This window comes from Brienomyrus brachyistius, unplaced genomic scaffold (genome assembly GCF_023856365.1).
Source record: "Brienomyrus brachyistius isolate T26 unplaced genomic scaffold, BBRACH_0.4 scaffold384, whole genome shotgun sequence".
Taxonomy (NCBI): domain Eukaryota; kingdom Metazoa; phylum Chordata; class Actinopteri; order Osteoglossiformes; family Mormyridae; genus Brienomyrus; species Brienomyrus brachyistius.
The window spans coordinates 106,652-123,618 of NW_026042659.1; the positions used below are offsets into that span (position 1 = coordinate 106,652).

The following is a 16,967-nucleotide window of genomic DNA, read 5'->3' on the forward strand; positions in this document are numbered from 1 at the left end:
CTGATGTGCCCTTTAATTTTCTAATTTTCACTAATGCGGCTGCCACAATACGTTTTTGACAAAGCCCTCGCGCAAATGGCTGTCAGGGGACGCCGAATTTAGATCACGATTCTGTCAGCAGTTCAGTGAAGCCTAATAAATTAAGAAATCAGCTGTAAACAAAAAGCGCAAAGAGATGCACGCGAGGTGGGGGGAAAGGGACACAAATTACAGCGGTCAGCCGGTCCTGAGAGCTTCGGATGTCTGCTTCATGCTAATATTGATAATATTAGTAATATTATCAATATTAATAACAATAAAATGTTGAGGTACCGGGTTTCACTTTCTGGTGCATGCTGACCCAGAAACACATCAGAGTAAAGCCCTCTTGAGTTCATTACTGCCATCATCTAACTCTTTTTTCGTGTTTCAGTTTAAAGATGCAACAGGGTCATCCAGCTACCTTCTCATGATTTCTGTCTTTGGCGCAATATAATCTTTTTTTTTTTTTTTAATGCACGGTCCACGTTTCTCCAGTGCAAAAACGTGGTGAGCCTGGATCCCATCCAAAGAAGCATCGTGAACAGCCTTGATGGGTGGATAAAAACACAATCATGCGCTGCGATTTAGAGAGGTCAATCCAGCCGAGGCGCATGCATTCCCTCGCGAACACTGTGCCATGAAAGGTATTCCGTTTGTTAGACCTCCGTCATGACCGGCGGTAATAGTAATGCGTCTACGTGTTGTTCTTGAATGGTTCTGGATGTTCTGTTCTTAGGGGCTCCTGTCTAAATCTCGGCCGTGTATCTTGGCTCTGTGGTTCAATCGACAGGCTGTACTGGCGTCTCGCCACAGCTGCAATAGGAGTCACAGTAAATGTGAGCCTTAAGCCAAGCGAATCAAGCGAATTAATGCGACGGTAAAACGGGAGCGTTCGCCGCGAGAGCTATATTATCCATAAGTGCACCGTGAAGAGGTAAACAACGAAACCATCAAAGGGAGAAAATTCACGGGAGCTGAACGTGGCTGTTTTCCAGAGCCACCCGGAGCACTTTTAAAAGCAAGAGGCTGAGCTGTCCGAGCCGATCGACCGGACGCGACATGACAAATGCACTGAATGACTGAGTTCTCCCCCTCGCCCGCTCCCCGAAGGCTTATGGCTCCGTCATCACCTCTTATTATTACTACACGTCACTGCTGCCGTCTGTCAGTCAGTCTGTCGGCGTCGTCTCGCGCTTCTGAGACTTCCGCCATGCATAGACCGCGCATCTGAGGGGGCAACAATCATGGAAAATGACCTACAAATAATGTAATGCAAACCGATAAAACTGTTAATAAAAGCCCGAATTATATCGGTATTTTTCACACCGTGTTCAGATGCGTTCAGCAGTCCGTGGTTCCATGCACGCCTTTATTTGCTAGATCGCTCTTATATAGTGTAGTGACTGAATGGTTAGCTCAAGGGCTTTAAATTCTGGCCCAGGCTGTGTGTGGGTGTATGATGTTCTCCCTCTGTCATGTGGGTTTCCAAAAATCATGCGCTCCTTAAATCTTAATTGTCTGTAATGTTTGGGTATGTGTCCTTTGCTTCCTGGAATGGTTCTAGGCTCACGGCAACCTTTCCCTGGATAAGTGGTATCTGGTTGGTGGCCGGATGGATAGATGGAACTATGGCATACTAACTAAATCATCGCCCCAATATTAAACGAAATACGGATGTTTCACTTTAACACTGTCTACTCTAGTAGGGCTTTTGCTGTTTTATCGTTGAGCGTTGTACTGAATTTCTTGAGTATTTGTTCCTGTTTACTGTAAAGTATCCAGGTGTATAAATGAATTAAATTACAAGCAAACAACAGAACATTAATAAGTCACTGTATACAAATTTTAAAAAGCTGCTGAATTCATGGACAGATACATGAGTAAGCTGGGATGCTGTACCGCCTGCGAGAGGTGTGTAGCCTCCGCTTCTACTTGATCACCCTGATCTGCGAGGGTCACCGTGACCCAAGGCTCGCCTCTGTCTGGTGCAGATCTGATTATGCCCCACACAGAGCCCCGCTGTTCAGGGAGTCCCTGAAAAAAAATGCTCCTTTTATTCGAGGGCCTCGCTTCCCACTGGGGGTCCTGGCACAGCACGACTCTCAAACACATGAGCTGTGATTGCCGATTATTCTGCTTCCAGGCAGAGGTGAGTAGGCCCCTTCACTAGAGGCAGTAAGGGATGGGGGGCGGGGGGTTGTGGGAAGAAGGGGTTGGGGGGGGGGGGCATAGGGATTGACCTAGCACAATAGCTCCCCCTGGGCGCTGCATCCTCAACCCCAAAACGCGACCTACCAAAGCAGGAACACTGAGATGTGGAGGCCAGGTGGAAGAACATGTCGCATGGCCAGAGGCTTCTCAGGAGAGCCACCGCCTTTGTGCTCTTACTGAAACACTTAACCTGGACAGCTGAATAAAAATGGCTGAGGGCCCACACAGTGTGCTACAGTCGCTATTTGCTTTTCCCTCCGATTTCTCCCATTCTGTATCCCACCCCCCATGTGGGTCTCCCCAGCCCATGTGTCATGTTAGCTCCCACCATTCTGTATTGGGCCGTCGCATAGTTGGCAAATAGAACCGCCACCGTACCTATTGACCAGATGCACATGCTGGCCTCTAGTGCACTGGAGTGATATGGACAAATACAAGCTACAGGACCAGGTAGGTGAAGTCACTCACATTACATATAGACACAGACACAGGAAATTAACATTCTTTTCAGGACGGTTCTAAAAACAACTCGGGCCCAAACGCTGTTCCATATGCCCGGTTGGATCTAAATCTGAATGTGGATTTAGAGATTTTCCTGACCCGGATTTTTGGAGATGCCTGAGCTCCGGTTTTCGGGGTCAGCCATGTGTGCCTGCGGCCTGCACATGCGGAGGATACAGATGGCTGAAGACAGGCGATGTGTGTGCGACGGCAGCGTGTGTTTACACAGGCGCTCGGCTTGGTTTTCGATGGATTAACTTGCCATTTGGCAAAATGTCACTCCCCCCTCCTCTCCAAACACTTTATAATTTTGCTTCTTGATTCAGCCAAAAAAGAAAAATCTGCAGAATTATAAGGCAGCTGAGCAGTTGGGTCCTGCCCACCATGAGACGGTGACGGTGGGACGATTCTGTCTCCCTGAGTGTGTGTGAGAGAGTGAGGGAGGCTTTAGCCACGCATGTTACGCAAGCGCGAGAACGACTGGCTTAGCGTGTTCGTGGAAGCACTGCACATGTTTGTATGAGTATGCGCACGTGCATCAGTGCCTGGTTGACTGTTAGTGTCTCTCTCTGCATCAGACTGGGTGGGATGAGCGATTGCGTGTGTCCGTGTCTGCGTCTGGTCCCCGGGGCGGACAGCGCTCGCTCTCGCACTCGCTCTCGCACTCGCTCTCGCTCTCACCGGCATGGTCTGGCCGCCGTGCAGGGTGTTGATGGCAGCCTGGGCCTCGGCATGGCTGGAGAACTTGACGAAGGCACAGCCTGCTGACAGCACAGAGAGAGACGGGCGCAGAGTCAGCCTCCATCCAGTGCCAACCTCCCCCCCCCCCCCCCCGCCCCATCACCGTTACTTTCATTCAAGCGCTTCGTTAACGCATTCCATCATCGACGTCCTCGGCGCATAACGGCGAATAAATCATCCTAATTGCGCTGAATGCATTAACTGCGCACGACTGCGTGGCCCGGGTTCAGGCACGGAGCCTCCCAACCGGGAGAGGGGGAAGTCGAAACCCTGCGTTCCGAGACTCGTTTGCAGTTATTAATCTGTTTGATATTCGCACGCTGCGATCCGCGCCCTGCGACTGCAGTGGGAGGCGGTGAGGCAACAAGCGGCGATGGAACATGTCTGTCGGTCTGGTTACAGCCTCTGAGCGCGTCGAAATCTTCTCACCCCTTCGCCCGTCGGCTCATTACTGAGCTGCGGAAAAACTCAAAACATAACAAATGTAGCTGGGAATCCACTTTAGCGACTCTCCATATAAGGTTCCTAATGATGCTGAAATTTCCGAACGCGCGAAATTGCTTGGATCCACGTTGCCGCTCAGTAAGTAATCCTGAAAATACACAAAATAATACAAATCGTTTTTCTCTTTTTCTTTTTTTTTTTCGAGCTGCCTTTGGATCCACACGGTCAGGTTACTCCGGCATCACGAGGCTAAAAAAAAAAAAATCAGGCACTTGTAAAGCTAACGGCTGTAGCGCAGGAGCCTGGCCCCGGCTGTGCCTCTGCACAGGTGTGTCCTTAATGAGCAGGTAATTGGCAAACAAAACCCACCTGCAGCTGATGGGCAGGAGTCCAGCAGGAGCAGGAAGAGAAACTAGGTCTAGCGAGGGGATGCTACTTATTAGTCGTCCCTCTCCAGAGCCGATATTTCTCAGAGCAGAGGGAGTGCAAGCACAGGTCCTCACAAAAGGGCCCCCAACACCCCAGTGCCCATGTCTTTATAAAAAGCTCATCAAGGAGGAATCTGACTGGATCCACCCCTGATTCAGTTCTGCTTGTTGCTACGTAGATCCCAGTAGTGGTACCAGTGCTGCAAATGGTTAGCAAGACGTCTCAAGCAGCCTCAACACTAAAAGTCTTTAAAAGACCTATTCGAAACAGCCATTTTATTTGAAGGTGAAGGCAGATCTGTCATTTTTTATTTGGGCATTTTTATGTGGTTTCGTAACGTCTGTGATATTATCATTTCCGTTAAATCTCTTAAGATGAGTAATGACCCAGGTCTGAAAAACTCAGAAGTGTTGGCTTGTAAAGGAAGTGATGTAACAGATGCATACAGCAGCAGAATAAGAGCAGGTATGTCCTATATGTGGAGGCACAAACAAACATGCCAACAGACAAAAAAAACCTACATTAAAGTAGATGCTGAGATGAATATGAATGCAGACACACAAACAAAGAGAAAAAAATCTACCCAATTAAAATGAAGACATTCAAAAAATAAATGTTAACAACAAATTTGCTGTCTGGTCAGATACTGTATGAGCTGTAAAGGGTTTTTGGAGACATATGGAAACGCTCACATGGTAAAATTAATTGTTTCCCCTTGACAAAACAAATTATTTGTTGTTTTTATATAAGGCAGAGGCTACAAACAGGGGCAACGGCTTAGCTAGGAATTCTGGATCCCCTGACAAAATGTCACCTTGGGCCCCCCTGGTAGATTTTGCTGAGCGGGGGGGCTGATAGCAGATTTTTGGGCCCCCGGAATCTGCTTGGGTAACCGTGTCTCTCAAGACAAGCTTATCTGTATCCATGTAGCTACGATAAGAACAATGTACCTCCGGTGACACTGCGCAGACCCATTCTGCGGGCTCCCCGCCCCCCCCTGCCCACCGCTGACCTTGATTGCACGTTTGAGGGGTCCATGCCCCACCATCAGGCCCAGCCCCCCTGACCCAGAAAGAAAAACTTTAAATGCTCAGCAGATCTCTTCCGCAGACCTGGCAGATGTGAGGACTCCACCTCGTGGAGTTTGTGCTCTTCGCGAATATGATTATAGTGCCTTGGGGCTTGGGGGTGTGCGTGTGGTGGGGTGGGGGGCAGGTAGAACTCATCGTTTTCTGTGCTGCCTTTTGAACTCCCCGGAAAGGAATGATTATTTATCAGCCCCATCAGAACAAACACGTGACATTTATAGCACAGCTTAATTATAGATGCGGAAGCCCCCTCCCCTTCATCTCACGCGGCTCCGTGCTCCATTCGCAGACCCCCTCCTGGGCGCTGGCTGGGAAACGCCCGCCCTCCTTTCATCTTTGTAATGGCACATCGCCTAAGGGCATCTCAATGCCTGCGATGGGGGCACCGGGCTTAGGCTCACATCGAATCAGCAACACTGGTTAGCCAGTACCAGGTCCTTGGCTCCCTCTCCCCGTGTCTGTGAAATATTGTTGTTTGGAGTCTCTCGTGTAGTTTATGTGGATGGATGGATGGATGGATGTTGTGTAAATAAAAGGATGGATAGGTGAATAGAGGGGTGGGATGGATGGATGATTAGTGGATGGATGGGTGGATGAGGGTGGGATGGATGGATGATTACTGAATGGTGGATGGATGGGTGGATGAGGGTGGGATGGATGGATGATTACTGAATGGTGGATGGATGAATGGATGGATGGGTGGATGAGGGTGGGATGGATGGATGATTACTGAATGGTGGATGGATGGGTGGATGAGGGTGGGATGGATGGATGATTACTGAATGGTGGATGGATGGATGGATGGGTGGATGAGGGTGGGATGGATGGATGATTACTGAATGGTGGATGGATGGATGGATGGGTGGATGAGGGTGGGATGGACGGATGATTACTGAATGGTGGATGATGGATGGATGGATGGATTAATGTGTTTTACTTATACTTGCTAGTGATTCGAAACTGGATGAGGACTTCCGGTGATGTTCTCATCACATGAACCTCTAGTGCTACCCGCCGCTCGTCTCGAGGATACGCCTCTCCACAAAAGAAGTGTGAGCAGTCACAAGTGGAACGCATGCGGGAGCGCCGAGGACGAGGGCTGCTGCCCTCTGTGGTAATGCGATCAATTCTGTGCAGGCGTCACGGCGAGCAGGAAATGCAAAGAGCCGCCCCCCAGGTCTGCACCGGTGTCACCAGTGACAGGAGCGCTGACGCGGTCTCTCCTGCGGGGCTGGCGAACACGAACCGCTGTGGTATCACGAATAATAAACACGCATGAGACACTGTGGCTGCCAATAGAGGATCGTCAGCCCCCATGAGCTTCCCTAAGCCGGCGTGACACCGTGACCGTGGGAAAGAGTCGTGGCCGGCCAGATTCTCTTTTGCTGCAGATGTGAGAGAGGGAAATGCGAGAGGGACAGGAAGCGGAGCAGACGGAAGAGAAAGCTGGGAACGCGATTCCACGGCCTGCCGAGCGAGAGCTCCTGTCACGTTGCAATTTTGAGAATTATTTAAACCAAATCTGTTCTTCATGCGTCAGACTACATTTCCCAGCATGCGTTGCACTTCGCCTAATGCACCCCATGCAGAGATGAACGAAACGTGGTTAAACGAAACTTACAGATGACAGATAAACAAAACAAGACAATGGCGCACTAAAAAAATGCTTAAGAAAAAACATTTAGAGGGTGACTATATTTTACCCGACGTTACATCACATGGAAGGGAATGCATTACTGAGATTTGAGGGTGATGCAGTCTGTAAACCATAGAAGCACATTACCACAGCTCAGTTGCACTATTTTACATGTGAAGTCAGATGCGGGGTATTTGGGGGATGGGGGAGGTAGTGGGGGTCAATGTTGGCGCTGACCCTTACTGGCCCCATCAGGCCCTCGGAGAATGGTGCACTCCTCGATCTGCCCGAAGCTCTCAAACAGCCGCCGCACGTCGTCCTCGCTCTGCTGCTTCCCCAGCATGCCCACGAACAGCTTCCTGTCTTCTGGAGGGAAAAAAAAACAAAAGGAGAAGGAAAGGGGGGCGAGACATGGGTGGTGCTGCACTCCAGAAGCGCCACCTATCTGGTTTTCCTATGCACTCGGATGCTACAAAATGAAATTCCCAGCTACTCCTTTGAACACTCATCAGCCGGTAATTGCAATAGATTTAAAGGATGAACAGGAAACGGAGGCACCCAGACTATCATGGACTTAGACTGGCTGCTTGTTTTTGATGTGTATGATATGTGTGTGTGTGTGTGTGTGTGTGTATGAGGAGTTTAGGGTTAGAGTCTAGCACGAGTGCCCACCCTCTCGGGGAGTGGAGATTGCCGCCGGGTGGGGGCTTGGGCATGGACTGATGCAAAGTGTCGTGAGGAGGAAGAGGAGCTGATTGGAGAGGACACAGCTGCTCTTCCCTGGGAGCTATTTGCCTGGGAGAGAGGAATGGGGGGCATGAGCCTCACCTGGGCCTGACAGACCCCATTAGAGGCATCGGTAGGACCCGTCGCTTACTGTGTGCTAAAAATAACAGTGAGCCTGCTTCACAGGCCCGACGGCAAGGCCACGCATCAGCCAGCCGCCCGTCCTCAAAACCAAGGGCCGCTACGATGTAGCTCCCCAGCCGTTATCCCTCCGAGACCGCCCCGGGAGGTCCGAGCGCACGCCCAGTGGTGACTCGAGCCGCGAGCGCGCCGTCCCCTGGCTCCCACCGCTGGCAGGAGAACAGAAAGCGGTGGGATCCTGTGTAAATGTTTAGGCTGCCAGGGGAAGCATGAGGGAAGCCCGCTGGATGTGGGTTTTCTGACAGGGTTTGTGCTCTGCGGAAAACCAAGTGCTGGGATGATGCTCACAGTGCATATGAGGAGATAACAGGGAAAGGGAGCACTCCTAGTGTAAGAGGAAAGGCAGGGAGACCAAACAGGTTTACATGGGAGGAAGGGAGCATGCTCAGTGTGTCACTCAGGGATGGGAGCATGGTCAGTGTGTCACTCAAGGATGGGAGCATGGTCAGTGTGTCACTCAAGGATGGGAGCATGCTCAGTGTGTCACTCAGGGATGGGAGCATGGTCAGTGTGTCACTCAAGGATGGGAGCATGGTCAGTGTGTCACTCAGGGATGGGAGCATGCTCAGTGTGTCACTCAGGGATGGGAGCATGGTCAGTGTGTCACTCAAGGATGGGAGCATGCTCAGTGTGTCACTCAGGGATGGGAGCATGGTCAGTGTGTCACTCAAGGATGGGAGCATGGTCAGTGTGTCACTCAGGGATGCGAACATGCTCAGAGTGTCACTCAAGGATGCGAGCATGTTCAGTGTGTCACTCAGGGATGCGAGCATGCTCAGTATGTCACTCAGGGATGGGAGCATGGTCAGTGTGTCACTAAGGAATGGGAGCATGTTCAGTATGTCACTCAGGGATGTGAGCATGCTCAGTGTGTCACTAAGGAATGGGAGCATGCTCAGTGTGTCACTAAGGAATGGGAGCATGCTCAGTGTGTCACTCAGGGATGTGAGCATGCTCAGTGTGTCACTAAGGAATGGGAGCATGCTCAGTGTGTCACTCAGGGATGTGAGCATGCTCAGTGTGTCACTAAGGGATACAAATACAGACGCTCCTCTACTTACAAATGAGTTACATTCCGAACAGACGTTCGTAACTTGAAATGTTAAGTCGTTATTCAACATCATTTTAAGGGCATACACAAGTACAAAGAACTAGGATGCTGGGCGTACGCACGCTGCACTGCTGTGCGGCGGGAGTAGCGGACAGAAGTCCTACTAGGTGGAATTGGCGCGCAGAGAAAAAAATCGATGTTCATAAGTTGAAAGTTCATAAGTAGAGGAGCGTCTGTACTTGCAGATGGTGATAAATAGACGTTTTCTGTTAGTGAATCAAATTAATATGTACCTCTAGGATTTCTGGTACTTTTCTCCATTGAAATTAAAATTAAGAAGAGGACACAACTATAGCCTTGCCCAACGCTGGACAGTATAATTGAGACAAATGAATTTAATTAATCACACTGTTTACTGTTACTTCCTGTTTTAACAGCAGGTTTTCGTGACACAAACGACAGCACTGATGAGCCGCGTAAAAGTTCGGGAACCAAAGGCGACTCGAAACCTCATGCTGGCTGTTCCCAGGACCCAATCGCTTGCTGGTCAGGAAGCAGACTATTCTTGAACCAGAGTCGAAGGATCCGTGAGCTGAGCTGAGAGGCACCGGCTTTCCTGTTCGGTGAAATACGCTGCAAATTGAATTAGGCAGCGTTGTGTTTTCATTGTTTGACCTCAGTGCTGGCATCCCAGCCGGAGCACCGATGCCGTTCTGCGGCTCTGCTCCCATTGGCCAGAATGTGGGCCGCAATTCATTAGTCTGCTTCACGCCAGGCCTCCCAGCAGCGCTTATTGGATTTGTGCTTCTCCCATTCTCCCTGAGCCACTCACGGCCTTTAAAGTGCATTTATGAATATGAATAAATGACTTCTAATGCACACAGTGAATAAAGAGATATTTAACCTGGTGCTGAGAGAGAAAGAGCAAGAGAATTCTTTTGTGTAAAAAAAAAAAATGAACAAAAAAAAAAATCAATGAACATTGAGCTGAAATAGAATTATGCATTTGCATGTAGGAGGCAGGGGGCGGAGCCAGCCTGTGGTCCGCGTCCATTCGCTGGCAGCTTTTTGACTGGCAGCCAGCCCACCAGGCGGCACACTGACCCCACTCAACATGGAGTGATTCTCCTCTCATCCACTTCCTACTTCACAAGTCGGGGTCCATTCTGGAGAACAGCGACGCTTTGCTCCCACTCTCCCGTATCCGTCTCTCTCTTTGTCTCTCTCTATTTTTCTGTCTCTTTCTCTCCCTGTCTGTCTCTCTGCATCCCTGTCTGTCTCTCTGCATCCCTGTCTGTCTCTCAATTTCTCTCTGTCTCTTTATCTTTTTTAATCTATTTACTAATTTAATTGTATAGTAAAACCTGAATAGTGATGCTGGTGTTTTATCTCTCCACCTCCTCCTGTCTCTCTCTCTCTCTCTCTCTCTCTCTGTCTCTCCTTGTCTTTCTGTACTATCTCTCCCAAGGGTGTAGGTTTGGTTTCAGTATTGGGAGGGACCAAACCAGCCCCTAACCCTCCGCCTGCCTAAACACGCACGGTTCTCCCGCAGTATTTGTAGGGACGTGGCCTGACCAACTACACCCAAATCTACCCCCTTGATCTCTCTATCGCCTTTTGTCTCCCCCTCTCTGTCTCCATCCCTTTCTGTCTCTCCCCATGTCTCTATCGCTCTCGAACTCCTCCCGCCTGTCTCTCACTCCCTCCCTGCCCCCCTTGATCTCTCTATCTCCATTTGTCTCCCCCTCTCTGTCTCCATCATTTTGTCTCTTAATATGTCTGTCTTTCTCTCCATCTCCTCCCGCCTGTCTCTCTCTCCCTCTATGCCCCCATGTACCTCTCTTCCTCCATCTCTCATTCTCTTCAGAACCCCTCAGCCTGCCTCTCCCACCATCCCACACTGCCATGTCACATTAGGGATGGGAGGAAAGTGAGAGCTACTCTCTGCTTTACAACCTGTGCCAGCGCCCCCCTCCCTGCCCCCCCCCCCCCCGTGTGTCGCATGCCAACACCCGTGACCCAGCACTCCCCCCCACTTGATGGAAGGCGGGAGTAATTGTGTGGAAAATGATCCAGTGTCAGTCTGCAACCATGCCCAGCCTGAGATAGGGGCTGGACCACCAGGTTTATGAATGCAAATAAAGGCAGATCAAAAAAGTTATCAAAATATTACTGACATCTGACAATTGCTTGTCTCAGAGAGTCTTTTGATTTTAGCGCCCAGTGTATTAAAAATTAATGGATTTTTCATGGACGCCATATGCTGTCAAAATTGATGTTTCTCTCTTCAGACGCGAGGCGCCTCATTCCGTGGGTCGCGTTCATATTCCGTTCCTCCCAGATGTCATTGTGTTTGGAGTTTGCAGACAGTGTTGTTTGAAGTCCACTTAACATTCTCATTTTTACGTGCAGGTGTTTGTCGGTTTTCTCCATAATTGCCAGAATCTGCACTCTCTTCCTTTCTGTTTTTTTTTCTCTTTTTATCTCCACTGTCGCCAATATTCCGATACGCTGTCATTTGATATGTGAGAAAATCTCACAAAGCGAGTGTCTGCGTCCATCCAAATGGCAGCCTTGCGGGACACATCCATCTTCCGTTACCGCTTACCCTACTCAGGGTCATGGGGGGTCCGGAGCCTTCCCCGGGGGCTACTGGTGCAAGGCAGCGAACAACCCAGGATGGGCCACCAACCAATTGCAGGGCACAGTCACACACCATCCACTCACACACCATCCACACACACACCGTCCACTCACACAGGTGCAGTTACAGGGAATATGGTTACTCCAACTGACCTCTGCAAGATTTTGGGCTTGTGGGGGAGGGGGCTGCAACTGGAGTAAACAGAAGAAACCCCATGACAACAGAGGGAAAACATGCAAACTCCAGACACATGGAGCCATGGCAGATACTCGAAGGCTGGTCCCAGAGGTGTGAGGCGACAGTGCTAACCACTGTGCCACTATGGCGCCCCCTGTAGGATACACGTCTCAGTAATTTCCCAGACATAATGGGTGTGGGTCTTGGTCTTCGGCGGTTACTGCTCCGGCCTTCCAGCTGCATTTCCAAATTGCAGAGGGGCACACTGTCCCCTGTCATGCCTTCTGCGGAGTAAGAACTGCATTAACACCCCCGATCAGGACCTGCCGCATGCTTTAAGTTTATTGTAGTAATTAGGCTGTAAGTGAATGGCTATAAAGCGACAAATTGCCTTTGTCGTTCCCTTCGCAGCGCGACTCAAGCAGATTGATGCCATTGAAAATGTTCCGCCGCGACATTAAAAAAAGAAGACAGGGTCACCCGGGCAAATGGCACCCCCTGCAGGCCGCAGTTCAAACATCAGGGATGCTTTGGATCACATTGGGCCTTGGGACCAAGGGTCTTCCCTGTCCCCTGAAGGGATGTGCTTCACCGCGCTGTCCGTGACACTAAAGCTAGAGGCCCGCGTCTTTCGCCAGTATGAGGGTAGGGGTGTTGGGGCTTATTTGCATTGACAAGGGAGTGTGATCCACTGTTGATTTAAGCCTCCGGCAAGCTGTCCTTCCCTTGCCTCCGAACAGCCTGTACTGCTCCTCTATTCTTAGCTTGTGCAAGATATGGTCATTCACCTCCTCTACCACTAGGGGGCGGCACTGAGGTCAGGGGTGGTTGAGGACTGGAGTGGCGTGGTAAACATGGGAGCAGGGTCCCTCGCAGGGAGTAGCTGCCCCCTGTTATCACATGCTAACAAAAGACGAGGCCCGGTGTCCGAGATCGCAACCTGGTGCCCGCTGTTGAACCCCGACTAGGGAGACGCAGTCCCATCCCGCCGAGGCTGCGGGGGGAGGAGGAGAGAAGCACGGGGGGGAAGCGCAGCACCCGCAAACAAACAGATTGTGTTTAGATAACGGCCGTCTCCAATCACACATTATCTGGCTCAATCTCTTCTCCACCGAGACATCGGCTGACAAGGTCACGAGGAGGGGAGGTTTTTCTAGGGGGGGAATTGGGGGATGGTGGGGGAGGCAGGGGGGGATGCTTCTTTGCTGGTTTATAGCAGAAATTGCTCTGGCTGCTTCCATCTCGCTGGGTAAATGCCTCATCCAGCCTTACATGGCAGGAGGACGGGCAACCAAAGTCTTACTGACGAGTCCTGCTCTGGAGCCGCATTTCCGCGGGTGGGCAACACGTTTAGCGGCCGCTGGAGACTTGGGATCAGCCGCAGTCACAATTGCAGGCCAGGCCATCGCCCACTGCAGGCGCTGCTAATGGCCCCTCATTTGGGGGCCTGTCTTCCCCCCAGGGTATGTGGCAGCGGCGTGGACCTGTCTTCTGGCATGCTGAGCTGTCTGCTGGACCGCCTCCTTCCTTGGGGAGGCAGTGCCCCCTCACAGGATAAGCAGGTGGAGGGGAGGGTGGTTTTCGGAAGCGCGCAGGGACCCTGTAATGGGCCTATCAGCCATGAAGGCATGTAAACGCGCCACCCTCGCGTCTCCTTGAGACTGATAATTGCCAGCGTCGCATTTCTGACAAATGCGACTGGGCTGCAGCGACGGAGCGGATCGTAGCGCCTCAGAAAGTCACCCACTAGTCCTCGTGGGGGGGGGGATAACTGCCACGTCTCACCCCACAGTCTCTTTACCCCTCCATGCCTATCATGCCAGATTTTTTTCCTCTCGTGTAAACTTTTAGCTAGCTAAGGTCCATGGGGGCAGGTCTGTTAATAATGCGACGTTGGTACCCGTGTCTCCCGCCACATCCCCGTGCCGCTGACAGACCCCCATGCCGCCAACAAGCCGGCACCAGCTGACCCACAGCTCGGCGCCGCTCTGGGCGAGAACCTGCCACTATTTCATTCTCTCGCATATATTTCTCTTCTTTTCGCCCCACTCCTGGTAGAAAAAGGGCAATAATTGATAGCAGAGCCCGTCCATCCTTCTCTCTTAGGCCCTCCGTCCAATTCATCTGGGTGCGACGCCGGTCTGGCCCCCGCCCAGCCTCTGTCGGTCAGACTCTGCCTGTTTTTAGATGGCCATTAATTAAAGTGGCGCCGTGACAAAAATAGGACCTAAATGGGATTTGTGTGGCGAGGAAATGGGCTGCCTGAATCTAACCTGGCAGCGTAAATCACAGCACGGCTCCCCGGGAAGGGGGGGGACGGCGGGAGACTGAGAGGCCCGGAGCCGGCACAGGAGCCCCCACCGGCCTCACCGGCGGCATGTCGGCATCCCGGCACAAGCCAGAATAGCACTCGCCGGTAATAATGACAAGAGAGGATGAAAGTCGCACAGTTGTCGGCAAGATCGGAGCAAGGAATTCTGAGACCCCTGACTAGATGTCACCATGGGCATGGGGAGGGTCCAGTGATACATTTTGGGGATCCTATAAAGTGCTGGGCCCCGTGAATTTTTGCAGAAGAATTGCAACTATTATGGCTGTATCCCCCCAGTAAGACGTAACCCGAAATGGCCCGATCAGATGTGCAGAGCTCCTGGAAGCTGGGCAGAGCCTCACGCGCAATTCCAGCTTCAAACTTCACAGCTCTCATCAGGTGAGAGGCACCTTATGGTCTCGGTGACCCTGAGGGAGCCACAGGGACAGATTGGCAGCCCCCACCCCCCCACCCCGCAGTCGGGACGAGCTGTTGCTCCAAAGTAGCGGCTACGCCCACACACGCCCCCACCTTCTGAAACCCACGCATCCAGGAACCCCGCCAGGTCGGAGATGCGAGCAGGCGGGTTCACCTGTGCGACGGGCCGCGCCGAGAGATGCGAAAAGGCCGGGAAGCACGCAGACGGAAAGCTAATTACCTCCTCGTCCTTCGCTGTCGGCTGGCTTCACCTGGATGGGCCGGTTCATCTGGAGAGAGAGAGGGGGGGGAGACCACAAGTCAACACTCACTTCCAGGCTGTCAGGCTGACTGCAGTGGCCCCAGGGGGCCCCACCCTAATGCAGGCGCTTAGCATCTGACAAATGCACACTATCATCAGAGTGAACCACAGACGTCAGTGACGTGTCACGGTGCCGGGCCGATGAGCTGTCCCTAAATAATCACACAGCTCTCATTATGATGACAATGATTCCAAACTCCTGACCAGCTGGAGTCCCAGGTCCGTACCGCTGTCCCGAATGCTGTCCCCATCACTGTCCCCATCACTGTCCCCATCATTGTCCCCACTGCTGTCCCCATCACTGTCCCCACCGCTGTCCCCACTGTTGTCCCGAATTCTGTCCCCATCACTGTCCCCACCGCTGTCCCCACTGCTGTCCCCACTGCTGTCTCCATCACTGTCCCCATCACTGTCCCCATCACTGTCCCCACTGCTGTCTCCATCACTGTCCCCACCACTGTCCCCACTGCTGTCTCCACTGCGGTCCCCATCACTGTCCCCACCGCTGTCCCCATCACTGTCCCCACTGCTGTCCCCATCACTGTCCCCATCACTGTCCCCACCGCTGTCCCCATCACTGTCCCCATCACTGTCCCCACCGCTGTCCCCATCACTGTCCCCACCGCTGTCCCCATCACTGTCCCCATCCACTGTCCCCACCGCTGTCCCCATCACTGTCCCCATCACTGTCCCCACCGCTGTCCCCATCACTGTCCCCACCACTGTCCCCACTGCTGTCTCCACTGCGGTCCCCATCACTGTCCCCACCGCTGTCCCCATCACTGTCCCCACTGCTGTCCCCATCACTGTCCCCATCACTGTCCCCACCGCTGTCCCCATCACTGTCCCCACCGCTGTCCCCATCACTGTCCCCACCGCTGTCCCCATCACTGTCCCCACCGCTGTCCCCACTATACCAGCACAGTAGCCAGCATGCTGCACCCCCACCCTCCCTCCCACACACACTGCCATTACGCAGAAGTCAGACACATGCTGATGACAGACTGGAAAACTAGTCATGGGAGAGAGAAGAGAAGTTAAACAAATTAATTAAGATAAATTCTCTGGGGAGGGGGCACAATCTCTCCTTCACTCTTTCTCCTGAAAGAACCAACTGAGTGTCAGCATTTGCCGCCTAGCCCACCCCCCCCACCCCCATTTTTGGAAGAGGTAGGGGGTCTCGGTGTACCCGAGGCTCCGGGATCGTGACTGAGAAACGCCATTCGTGTGCGACACGACTCGGATGCCCCTCATTACTCTAAGAGAAAGATTCCCGTGGCTCGGTGTGCACAGACAGGAGCTGGCAGACGCGCCGGGCAGCTAGACGTGCCCGCTGTGGCAGTGCCATCGAGCGGGGTGCTCTGTGGCGCGGGCAGGACCACCGCCAGCCCCCATCCATCAGGAATAGGGGGTGGTGGGGGAGGGGCAGTGGTCTTGACAGCTACGGGCAGCTAAATACGGGTTTGGGAGGAGGCTGACCCTGGGAAGCAAGTAGGCGGCATGCGAGTAGGTGTGGAGACCTGGAGCAGATGCCCCGATCCCTCATGACACAGGAGTACAAACAGCGAGAGGAGAGGCGACATGGTGTCTGTGCAAATGATCCCCTACCAGTGTGTGTCGGGAGGGGGCGGGGGGTAGGGGAGTAAAAGGGTGTCCATAAAAGGAAGACGGACACTGTTATTAGAATAGCACTTCACCTGGACCTCTGTGGGCCAGTCATGCAACACGGAAGGCTAAATAATCTGCCGCGTAGATGAAACAGGTGATTTCACTTCTGTCGTCTTACGGAAATGCAGCGCGGGACGCTGAAGTCGTTACGGTGGGACTGGGGCCAACCCAAAAGAAGGGATTAGGGCTTTATGGACTGCAACTCTGCTTCTTCATTGTTTTCAGTACAGGCAGTCAGACAGTCAGGCAGAATCGGTAGTCTGGGTTGGGGGTCCTGGCGGAAACTTGTGGGGAGGGGAGGTGACCACCAGCGGCCACCCGGTGACCATTCAACCTCTCGGTTGTGGTCAGCGGCGCCGGGTCACTGGGCTGCAGCCAC

General features: G+C 52.3%; 1 protein-coding gene across 7 annotated transcripts in view; it reads right to left on the minus strand.

Moving 5' to 3' along the window:
• LOC125728988 (CUGBP Elav-like family member 4) overlaps positions 1-14,894 on the minus strand; it is a 37,384-nt gene extending 22,490 nt beyond the window's left edge. For 2 of the 7 annotated variants that reach the window (XM_049005545.1, XM_049005541.1), the window contains exons 1-3: positions 14,840-14,888; positions 7,309-7,434; positions 3,415-3,494 (exon numbers count right to left, since the gene is read on the minus strand). In XM_049005545.1, the coding sequence (XP_048861502.1) occupies positions 3,415-3,494; positions 7,309-7,434; positions 14,840-14,888 (255 nt within the window). Of the gene's footprint in view, positions 1-3,414; positions 3,498-7,308; positions 7,438-14,839 lie in introns of all 7 variants that reach the window. The other 5 variants (XM_049005543.1, XM_049005540.1, XM_049005546.1 and 2 more) reach the window with 4 other exon arrangements.
• Positions 14,895-16,967: the final 2,073 nt, after the last annotated feature.